We start from the raw sequence: 12500 nt of genomic DNA on the forward strand, positions 1-12500 counted from the left end.
AAATGTGTAACTTCAGTTCAGTGTACCAGTTAGTCCAGTGCTTGTGTTTTCTTTCAGGTCAGTAAATGAACAGTTCATTTGGTTTCTGTGATTTCACAGCAGAATGTGTGACAGTATTAAACTGAACTGTGTCAGTGAAGGAGCAGATCTGAAAACAGCTGTCAATCAAACCGCATTCAGCCTTCGGACCCGTCCTCCGATCGGCGCGCGGAAGCTTGGCATCCGGCCCGGCCGAGCTCCGCCCATGGCTCTGTTCGACCCAGGAGACGCTGAGCGTCCGGGGGCGGGACAACAGGGTGTCATGTGTCCAGTGCTGGTCCAGTTTGTAGTGGTTTCCAGCAGTTCCACTCAGTCCCATTGAAGTGCATGGACGCTGAGCGTCTACGGACAAATGCACTGAGCAGAGATGGAATGAACAAACACAGACACGGGAATGGAGGAGAAGTGAACAACATCCAGTCCACTGATCTGGGATCAGACTGATTCTGAACCAACTCGTCTGTGAGATGAACGTGTTCCAACACATTTGGAGTCAATGAAATGAAAACAACTGAACAGATTTGAGCATTTAATGGGAGTCATGTTAGGGTCAGCTGAGCTTCCACTGCAGTCTGACACAAACACCTGTGATACCAAGGGTGATTGGTTTGGAGATTGGAGGTTTTCTGAGGCTAGTCTCCAGTTGGAGATAGGAGGTTTTCTGAGGCTCATCTCCAGTGCTGTTGGTAAAACCAGCTGGAAGCTGAAGGGGAAAGGAGGAAGAGGATGAGCCCAGGGCTATTTTTGGGAGACTCCTGCTGCCCTGGTAATTTAGAGAGGTTTACTGAAGGGGGGGGGGGGGGGGGGGCAGAGAAAGGTTTACTGAAGGAGGAGAGAGAAGACAGGAAGAGAGAGAGCGAGAGAGAGAGAGAGGGGATGTGGGGGAGTCAGAGTGTTGGTCTGTCATGCAGGCTGTTGTTAAAGCTCTAACTGTGAACTATAGGATGTCATTAAGCTGCTCTGCTGGTCCATGAGCAATGACACACACACACACACACACACACACACACACACACACACACATATATATATATACAGTACTGTGCTGTAACATGTCTCTTAAAGTGTCTCTGCTCTCTGCTGTTGTATAATGTGTCTTATTATAATGTGTCTGCTGTTCTTCTGCACATGTGCAAACAGGACGTTGTGTGTGTGTCCATGTGTTCCCATTCTGCACATGTGCAAACAGGACATTGTGTGTGTGTCCATGTGTTCCCATTCTGCACATGTGCAAACAGGACATTGTGTGTGTGTCCATGTGTTCCCATTCTGCACATGTGCAAACAGGACATTGTGTGTGTGTCCATGTGTTCCCATTCTGCACATGTGCAAACAGGACGTTGTGTGTGTGTCCATGTGTTCCCATTCTGCACATGTGCAAACAGGACGTTGTGTGTGTGTCCATGTGTTCCCAGTTCAACAGGAACAGAAGCTCTGAAACTGAGGCCTGAGCGGTGTCATCACCTGCAGAGGTGTTGATTATCCTGTCAGAGTACAGACTGAGGTTCCTGTTCTGTGACCTCATTCATAATCCTGTGTGTGTCCTTGTGCTGTAGAGGAACTGATCTGAAGACACATTTAGTGGACGGGCCAAAGGATGACAGAGGCATGTAAGGGTAAAGGATCACACAGACAGGAGGGCCGGAGTAGGGGACTGATCTGAAGACATGTTGAATGGACGGGGCTGAACAGTAAAGGACCACACAGGCGTGGGTTCACTCTATCTTTTGGTGCTATTTAGAAGTCAATATGACAAACGGTGTCATACGAGTTAGTTTTAGAAATTGTATTTTGAAAGGCAAATTCCAAAGTTCCTGTTGGAGTTAGGTCATGGGTGTCAGTGTCTCATTTGTAGTGCTTCATCCAGCAAGCATTGTGTCGTTGGTTTCATGTCTCTACAACATTCCTATTGGCCACTAGGGCCGTTATGTTTTTTTTCACATAGGTGGTGCTAGAGAGCCCATTTTGGCACTTATGGGGTTAATTTTTACATTTTTATCAAATTTTTCTCCAGATCTCACATGTGTGCCAAATTTGGTGAGTTTTTGAGCATGTTTAGGGGGACAAAATCCAGTTCAAAATGGTGATGGTATAATAACAAAATAAAAACTAATGAAAAACAATAGGGCCTTGTTTTTAAGGCAAGAGTGAGAGGGTCTCACCTTTCAGCTCAGTCCCTAATAATAATAATAATAATAATACATGACTTACATCTGTCTGTCTATTAGCAGGAATATGCACAAATAATTAATAATAATAATAATAATAATAATAATAATAATAATAATAATAATAATCCATGTGTTTCTATAGGTCTTTTCTCAGTCCTCATAGGTCCAAACAGACAGCAGATCCTGGACCAGGGCAGGGGGTTGGACTTGTGTCTTTCCCATTACAGACAGTGCAGCTAAACTCAGACTGATGCCACTGTTCCACTGACAGCATCAGCTCAACTGGACTCACTTCAGCTCTGGTTTTGGAACCAGCAGGCCGGAGTTCCACTGCAGGTATAGGACTCCCTCATCGATGTTGGTCGTCATGGTGATGCATTACCTTCATCGTCATGGCGATGAATCTCCTTCGTCGTCATGGTGATGCAAAACCTTCATCGTCATGGCGATGCATCACCTTCAGCACGACTGCAGCGATGCAACAACGGAGTCAGGACTAAACCTATGAGTTCTGAAATGAAGTTTGATTTCTTAAAGGGCTCATATTTGTCTAAACCCACTGTTATTAGTGTTTGGTTCATTTATTTGTGTATTTGGACCCTAACACTGGAAAAAATCTAAATGTGACCAAGTGTATTTGTCTCATTTCTGTTCCAAATATCTGATCACACTTCAAATCAGACAGAATCACCTCCAGAGGAACTGTACACTGACATAGAAGAACTTTGTTTTGAATGTGTGAGGTCGACACAAATGTGGGATGTTCTAATGGAGACAGGAGTAAACAAAGGTTGGAACTACTGCTCATAGAAGTACTTATGTATGTGGGTGTTTTTATAAACTGACACTGTGGTGAGCTAAGCACCGAAATTTCGTTTAATAAGGTACTGATGGTGTATTATTGAATGAAAATAAAGTAAGTCTGAAGTCTGAAGTTTTTCCTTCTGCAGACTGGGAGCTGGCTGCTGTATTTAACTATTTAACCCACAGTATTTGGACTGGGTTAGGGTTGGGGTTAGGGTTAGGGCTGGCTGCTGTGTTTAACCCACAGTATTTGGACTGGGTTAGGGTTGGGGTTAGGGTTAGGGCTGGCTGCTGTGTTTAACCCACAGTATTTGGACTGGGTTAGGGTTGGGGTTAGGGTTAGGGCTGGCTGCTGTGTTTAACCCACAGTATTTGACTGGAGGACAGAAGCTATAAGCAGCCAGGCCCTGACAGACTGAATGACTGAGTAACAGCATGGATGGACTGAACCAGGGTTAGGGTTAGGTTAGGTTAGGTTAGGTTAGGGTTAGGTTAGGTTAGGGTTAGGTGAGGTTAGGGTTAGGTTAGGGTTAGGGTTAGGTTAGGTTAGGTTAGGTTAGGTTAGGTTAGGTTGGGTTAGGGTTAGGGTTGGTTAGGGTTAGGGTTAGGTTAGGTTAGGGTTAGGTTAGGGTTAGGTTAGGTTAGGGTTGGTTAGGGTTAGGGTTAGGTTAGGGTTAGGTTAGGTTAGGGTTGGTTAGGGTTAGGTTAGGTTAGGGTTAGGTTAGGTTAGGTTAGGGTTGGTTAGGGTTAGGTTAGGTTAGGGTTAGGTGAGGTTAGGGTTAGGTTAGGGTTAGGGTTAGGTTAGGTTAGGTTAGGTTGGGTTAGGGTTAGGGTTGGTTAGGGTTAGGTTAGGTTAGGGTTAGGTTAGGGTTAGGTTAGGTTAGGGTTGGTTAGGGTTAGGGTTAGGTTAGGTTAGGGTTAGGTTAGGTTAGGGTTGGTTAGGGTTAGGTTAGGTTAGGGTTAGGTTAGGTTAGGTTAGGGTTGGTTAGGGTTAGGTTAGGGTTAGGTTAGGTTAGGTTAAGTTAGGTTAGGGTTAGGTTAGGGTTAGGTTAGGTTAGGTTAGGGTTAGGTTAGGTTAGGGTTAACCCAGGCCCTGACAGACTGAATGACTGAGTAACAGCGGCTGATGAATGGACTGACGCAGGCACAGTGGAGTCCAGTACAGCACACACAGACAGCAGCCTCTCATTCTGAATGGGAAACACACACACACACACACACACACACACACACACACACACACACACACACACACACTCCATACACCCCCCCCGCCACCACCACCACCATCGTCTTCCACCACATGTTTGTAGATCCTCAGTGAACTGAGTCTAAAGCTGTGTTTTCATTAAACTGTCATGATACCTGCTGTGCACATGTCTATATTCACTTTGTAGTTTCTGTCAGCGGTCTGTAGAACAGGCACAAGTGGATATTTTATAAAAAGAAGAGCCAAGACCATCTGATGGCAAACAGCGAGAAGCAGCAGGACGCCATTAATGAATGTACAGCTGCGGAAAGTTTTATTAGACCAACCAAAACCCTGGTTATGTAATCCAGTCCTAACTCCTGTGTGTGTCATGTGACTAAAACAGACAGAACAGAAAACATGGAATGAATCAAAGCACTGTTTTTATCAGTACAATGACACAGATACTGATGGAAGAACTGAAGGGATTTGGGTTTTTATCCAGAAAACATGTTCAGTGCATAGATATCAGCTGTGAAATTCAACTAGTATGAGCTGGTTTTGTCAGAACAATGACACACATACTGATGGTAGAACTGAACCCTTACAGACTTCTGCTGACGTCTGGACACAGGTTCTGTTACAAATACACTAGATGTGTACATGCTGTACTTTCTGCTCTATAAGCCACTACTTTCTTCCACACACTGTGAACCCGCAGCTCTAAAATGATGCAGCTAATTAATATTTTCTCAGCTAACGATCGATCCGGCTGATGAAGAAGGAAATAGAGCTGCTGCACCTAAGCTTGGCATCAATGAAGTGATGGTGAGATGAGAAGAGAGAGAGAGAGAGAGAGAGCACTTCCTGTGCCCCTTCTAAACCCACAGGTTGTGTTCGGTTGCATCATCACAACCTTTGTTTTTTACAGGTTTTGGCTGCAGCTGGAATGTGACGCAGCCCGGTGCAATCCAGTGCTTCGAAAACCACAAAAAGACACTTAAACCAACACTTCAAATCTACCAGACCAACTGAACCGAACTAACTTTAAGTCTTTCTAAATGCCTACCTTCTCGACCTGTCAATATCCCATGTGCAGAAACATGTCCTGTCAGATGTTAGTCGTGTCTTTCCATTCCTTCATCTGTCCTCAGTGTCCATCCAGGGTCACAGTCACACATGGATTCATCTGGATGGTTCTGGGTTGGTTGACGTGCTTGTCTTTATTCTGTATATATATATTTACTTTTTTTTCTTTTAAAGGTGCTGGAGACTTTCGTGACCAGTTTTTCATCAAATCTGTCTATCCTCAGTCCTCTCCTCAGTCTCATTGGTCTGTTCGTCTGTCTGTCATTCCTCAGCTGATTCTCTTCCTCATGCTGAACAGTTTCTTAGTTCCATCCACCACAAACAAACGTGTTTACAAACAGAGTCAGGAGGAACTGGGCATCTGAAGAAGTTTGTTGCGATGTGCATTGTGGGAAACGAAGGCTCACGCAGCCGCCTGACAGCAGCAGCGCCAGTACGACCATATGATATTATATGGATGAAACAAACATGATGCGGAAACAGCTGAAATGCAGAAACAGCCGGAGGAATATGCATAGAGGGAAGAGAGCTCCTGGCGTTTCAGGCTGGTGTCTGTTCCAGACAGCGGAGCGAACTGACGTTTCCCACAATGTATGACGCAACAAAATCCCAGGTTCATAGTCCAACAATAATAGACAGTTACATTTAAATACATGAGTCCATCGGTTTGAACTGACAAAAAGGATAAAAAAAGACTAATCATAAGGTGTGTTTTTGTTTTAAATATTGTAGAATGAGTAGAAGAGTGGAACGCTGACCTCTGTGACTTCCCCTCTGGTTATTCTTTCAGACCATTTTTAAATATTGATGTTCTGCTCTTGGATTCCTCTTTAATCACCTGCCATCGCTCCATACCAGATATTTAAGCAGATTAATCTGAGCTGGTTTTCTCGTTGCCTTTTTGAGTCTTGGATCTGTTTCAGAACATGAGTGTGAGCTCCAGTCCCAGCGTTCATTCATCTTCTTCTGCGGATCCTTCCAGAATGACTCACTGCTGGAATTAGATGCACACATAAATGTTTTGGCTCGGGCTAGCTGCTCTGTGCTAATCAACTGTGCAACAGCTTGCATTTTCAGGGTTACTACCGCTTTTATTTTGACCTGAATTTTAAGCGCGATTATTACGACTACGGGTGAAACCAACCGAAGTGCAGGAGCCAATCCTGCACAGTTTGAATATTTAGAAAAAGTAACACCCACAGAAATGACCCATCAGCTGTTATTATTTCTAGGTTCTTCCGTTCTGATTGGGTCCACTGCAGATCAGATCAGACTGAATGTGGAACCTGAAAGAACAGGAGTGTGACACCCCTGATGTCAGTCTTTATGCTTTGCCAAATTAAAAGCACTTCCTGTTCTGGTAAATTACACTGAGTTAACTTCCTGTCTAACGTCCATCTGCACTGCAATATATTAACCCTTTCATGCACAGTGGTCACTCCAGTGGTCACTCCAGTGGACAGTTCTTCTCCAGCTGTTCTCTTGTATATTCATGGGTTTGGTTGTTTTAGTTCCATTTCAGCCAACACAGTGGACACTCATGCACCATCCCATAATAATACACTGACATTCAGACCAGTACTGTAACTGTACTGTTCTAGATAAACCTGATCTGCACGAACAGGTTTGAGTGGAAATCAATTGCTAATTGTTATTGTTAATAGCCTGTAATTAACCATTTTTCTTAAACAAAAAGTTGGTTTTTTTTGCATACTATCTCCATAAAGTGAGTAATAACTAATATTAGAGTACGTTAAAATGTGACAAAACATCAGATTAGCAGCATTAAAAAATTTATTTCATACTTTTCACACAGTTTACCAGTAAACACATGTTTCTTTGCTTCAAAAATTAAATGCATGGTGTTCCAGCTGAGTGGATATTTTTGCAACTCCATGAAAAACAGGTTCATAAAAAATCTTTCAATCGCATTGTTTTTTTCAGGCCTAAAGAGGAATAAAAACACTCAATATCTTGATTAGGGTCAAAACACGGTATTCAAAATCTCTCTGACAGGACATTTTACAGATAATTTGACCCACATTTTTACTTTTAAATTCCTTTTGGCTTTAGTTGGACCATAAGGGATTATCCAAAACAAGGAGCTACTTTATAATGAAATAAATGTTGGAATGGCGATCAATTAAAGTTCGCTCTCTGACGGGACATGACTGTGTTTGGACCCATTAAGGTTCTCATAATTCATGCATGAAAGGGTTAATTTGAATAATTATACAAAGCAGTTTATATTGCAAAAGATTTTAATTTAAATCAACTTGGAATTGAGTCAAATGAACTGATGATATTTAGTCTAATGATTAAAAAAAACAACTGACACTGCAACAAATTAGAAGTTAAATTAAAGCCGCAAGCGGCATCTAAAGGCCCTCGTCAAGGGCACGTCCAGTAGAAGTATGCTCATCGTTCAGCAGGTGGCGCTCTAGCACCAAATTTCAATGTCTTCTAATGAATGGGTGTAGGCCTGGGAGATTGACAATTGACTCAAATTTGAGAAAAATCAGTGTTCGTAAGTCCGAACTGAACAAATTTTTGTATAAATAAATCTGTAGGGGACGTTATGGAGCCAAAATTCAATTTGTTCCATTGAATGGGTGTAGGCCTACGAGATGTACCACTGAGTCAAATTTGAGCCAAATTGGTGTTTGTATGTCTGAAGTAAAGTAATTTTCGTAAAGGTAAAATTGTAGGGGGCGCTATAGCGCCAAATTGCAATTTTTTCTGATATATGGGTGTAGGCCTGAGAGATCGACATCTGAGTCAAATTTGAGCCAAATTGGTGTTCGTATGTCCAAACTGAAGCAATTTTACTAAAAAAAATTTAAAAAAAACTTGTAGGGGGCGCTGTATTGCGAAATTTCAGTTTCTTTTGACAAATAGGTGTAGGCATGGGAGACAGATGTCTGAGTCAAATGTGAGCCAAATTGGTGTTCGTATCTCCGAACTGATGTCATTTTTTTAAATGTACACTTGTAGGGGGCGCTATAGTGCGAAATTTCAATTTTTTTTATAAAATGGGTGTAGGCCTGGGAGATGGATGTCTGAGTCAAATTTGAGCCAAATCGGTGTTTGTATGTCTGAGCTGAAGCAATTTTTGTAATGGTAAATTCGCGACGAAACTTTGCAAAGTTTGCGACGTCGTCACACAAAAACAGTGACACTAATCCAAAAAATAACTTTTGATGCCCCACTTCTCTAGATACTGATTCTGATGAATGGGCGTAGGCCTGGGAGATTGACAATTGACTCAAATTTGAGACAAATCAGTGTTCGTATGTCCAAACTAGAGAAATTGTTGTATAAGTAAATCTGTAGGGGGCGCTATGCAGCTAAAATTAAATTTCTTCCATTGAATGGGTGTAGACCTGTGAGATGTACCACTGAGTCAAATTTGAGCCAAATCGGTGTTCATATGTCTGAATTAATGCAATTTTCGTGAAGGTAAATTTGTAGGGGGCGCTACTGAGCGACATGGCAATTTCTTCAGATAAATGGGTGTAGGCCTGGGAGATTAACAACTGATTCAAATTTGAGCCAAATTGGTGTTCGTATATCTGAAGTGAAGTAATTTTCGTAAAGGTAAATTTGTAGGGGGCGCTATAGCACCAAATTTCAAATTTTTCTGATAAATGGGTGTAGGCCTGGGAGATAGACATCTGAGTCACATTTGAGCCAAATCGGTGTTCGTATGTCCGAACTGAAGCAATTTTAATAAAAAAATATTTAAAATTTTTGTAGGGGGCGCTGTAGTGCAAAATTTCAGTTTGTTTTGATAAATAGGTGTAGGCCTGGGAGACAGATGTCTGAGTCAAATTTCAGCCAAATCAGTGTTCGTATGTCCGAACTGATGTCATTTTTGTAAATGTACATTTGCAGGGGGCGCTATAGTGCGAAATTTCAATTTCTTTTAATAAATGGGTGTAGGCCTGGGCGATGGACGTCTGAGTCAAATTTCAGCCAAATCGGTGTTTGTATGTCTGAGCTGAAGCAATTTTTGTGATGGTAAAAACGAAAAAACTTCGCAAAGTTTGCAACCTCATCGCACAAAAACTGTGACACCGATTCACAAAATTCGGCTAACTTTTGATGCCCCACTTGTCTAGATACTGTACACCGATTTTGAGCTCATTTGGCCAAACGGCCAAGTAGGAGATAGTTAAAATACAACGTCAGCAAAAACGCTGACTCAGCATTTTGGAAATTTCAATCCAATATGGCCGACTAAGGGTAGGTTTAGGGGCGTGGCCATAATAATATTTTTTGTTTGTCTCCTCATGTTGAATCTGTCTACCGATTTTCGTGGCTCTATGACAAACTTTATGTTGGACGTGCTCCCATTGGCGCAATGCATTTCCACTTTTCAAGGGGGCGCTGCCGCAACATTTCTTTACCGACATCTACGAAACCTATATGTAAATTCAATTTCTCACACTCCTGAGTTTTCGGCAAAATTTGGTGAGTTTTCATAAATGTTCAGAGGGTCAAAATTGAGCTCAAAGAGCAGGAGAAGAAAAATAAAAAAATAAATAAATAAAAAATAAATTAAAAAATTAATAAATAAAGAAAAATAATAAGAATCTGAGCAAGAACAACATAGCCGTTTCTATGGCAACCACGTATTTGGCCTTATGTCAAAGCTCTCGAGGTCCCCCACATGTCTGTGGGGTCAGAGGTCACGTGTCGTGCACTTACACCCACATGACTGACCCCGAGTGGGCGTGTCCCATTGACTCCCATTCATTCTGAGCAGGTGTAAATATGCGATTTGTGCACATGTCATATACATCTTCGGAAAGGTCTCAGTGCCGTGAATGTGAATATGTGTGAGAGTGGCAACAGTGGCGAAAGGCGACCGCGCCACTGGCGATTTCGTCCCCATGCGCCCACTGCAGACTCAATAGGCCCTGCGCCGGCTTTACTCGGCTCGGGCCTAATTAACTTGGCATTTAGTGTGTTGGACTTAACCCTGTCATGCGTGTATTAAAAGAACCTTAATCAAGATTTTTTTCCTGAGTGTCTTTAATTCCTCTTTAGGCATGGAAAAGCAATGTGTGAATTTTTTTTTTTTTATGAACCTATTTTTTGTGGTTTTCCAAAAATGTCCACTTAGCTGGACACCATGTGTTTAATTTTTGAAGCAAAGAAACATGTATTCACTGTCATACTGTGTGAAAACCATGAAATACATGGTTTTTTAATGTTGCTAATCTGATGTTTTCTCACATTTTAACATACTATAATAGTAGTTATTACACACTCAAATAATATGCAAAAAAATAACAAAACACAACAACTTCTTGTTTAACCCCCCCCCCCCCAAACTCTTAATTACAGTCTAATAACAAATACCAGTTGACTTCCACTCAAATATGTTGCTATAGTTCAGGTTTCTCAAGAACTGCAAAGTTACAGTAACGGTCTGAATGTCAGTGTATTATTATGGGATGGTGCATGAGTGTCCACTGTGTTGGCTGATATGGAACTAAAACAACCAAACCCATGAATATACAAGAGAACAGCTGAAGAAGAACTGACCACTGGAGTGACCACTGTGCATGAAAGGGTTAAAATAGAAATTCCATTCAAATCAAGTATTTCAGTTTAATACACTTCAGTTTTCATTACTCATTACTGACATTTTTTAAGCCAACCGGTTTACTCAATTTTTTGAAGTGAACTCCACTTATCCGGTCTGACAGTGTCACAGACATCCGTAGAACTGACCCATCAGTTCTAATCCAGCTTTAGGAGACGGCTGGTGTCATGTACGCAGTTTAAGTCCTCTGAGCCTTAATCCTAGTTTTAATGGGACCGTATTTGTGTGTACAAACTGGAATAGAAATGTGGACGCTCCGAAAAGCTGAGCAGTGACAGGATGAATTAACGATGTGATGGATGGACAGAGGAAGAGATGGAGGAAGGAGGACAGAGGAGGAGACGGGGTGGACCAGTGGATGGAGACGGTCTTCTAAAGTAAAGGTCAGTGCTCTGACCTCAGCACAGTCCACCTGTCCATCACATGTCACATGATCTGAACAGTGAACTGTGAAGTGACTCTGCAGCCACTAAACTGGATCAGTCACACTCATGTCACACACTCATTTGCTCTTTTTCAATCCAGTTTATGTCAAAAAATGGAGCCAAAGGAAGGTTTGGGATATATTTATATCATGCACTCATGGTTTTATGATTATAGATCAGCAAATGCATTTATATGTGATCGTACAGGGATATACTGTATGAAACACTGTTTCTACTGGTACTTTCATTCTGGGATTATTCAACTATAGATTTACATATACCTATGGTGCACACTGGTAATATTATAATATAAAATATTCAGATACATATTATTATTATTATTATTATTTTTATTATTATTATTATTATTATTATATCATTCTTATTTTTCTTATTATTATCATCATTATCATTCATTTATTTGTTGAACCCACTTTATCCTCACGAGGGTCACAGGGGCGGAGCCTATCCCAGCTACTTCTGGGTGAAGGCGGGGTTCACCCTGGACTAAAGGTCCCACCCCCATGGACTAAAGGTCCCACCCCCATGGACTAAAGGTCCCACCCCCATGGACTGGTGCTGGAAGTGAACCCAGGACCTTCTGTGTGTGAAGCACCAGGTCTATCCACTGCACCACTGTCGCCCTAATTTTGTGTTGACGTCGTACAAATACGAAGGTGTTCAATGTGTTCTCACACAAATATCTCTTTTGAAAAAGTGACTGCTGTTTCTTTTCATTTTCAACTAATGAAATGAATAATGAATGACATCCAAAAGGAAGCAGATATCTGAGTTTGGCAAACATTGGTGAGAGTTTGCCTAACCCTAACCCTAACACTAACCCTAACACTAACCCTAACAATAACCCTAACACTAACCCTAACCCTAACACTAACCCTAACCCTAACACTAACACTAACCCTAACACTAACCCTAACCCTAACCCTAACACTAACCCTAACCCTAACACTAACCCTAACACTAACCCTAACACTAACCCTAACACTAACCCTAACCCTAACACTAACCCTAACACTAACACTAACCCTAACACTAACACTAACCCTACCACTAACCCTAACACTAACCCTAACACTAACACTAACCCTAACCCTAACACTAACCCTAACCCTAACACTAACCCTAACACTAACACTAACCCTAACACT

The 12500-nt window shown here is 41.8% G+C and overlaps 1 protein-coding gene across 1 annotated transcript in view; it reads right to left on the minus strand.

Moving 5' to 3' along the window:
• LOC115416035 (poly(rC)-binding protein 2-like) overlaps positions 1-12500 on the minus strand; it is a 243395-nt gene that overhangs the window by 8441 nt on the left and 222454 nt on the right. The window contains exon 14 of the mRNA XM_030129736.1: positions 634-742. Within this exon, the coding sequence (XP_029985596.1) occupies positions 634-742 (109 nt within the window). The remainder of the gene's footprint in view (positions 1-633; positions 743-12500) is intronic.

Source organism: Sphaeramia orbicularis, unplaced genomic scaffold (assembly GCF_902148855.1).
Source record: "Sphaeramia orbicularis unplaced genomic scaffold, fSphaOr1.1, whole genome shotgun sequence".
Classification (NCBI taxonomy): Eukaryota; Metazoa; Chordata; class Actinopteri; order Kurtiformes; family Apogonidae; genus Sphaeramia; species Sphaeramia orbicularis.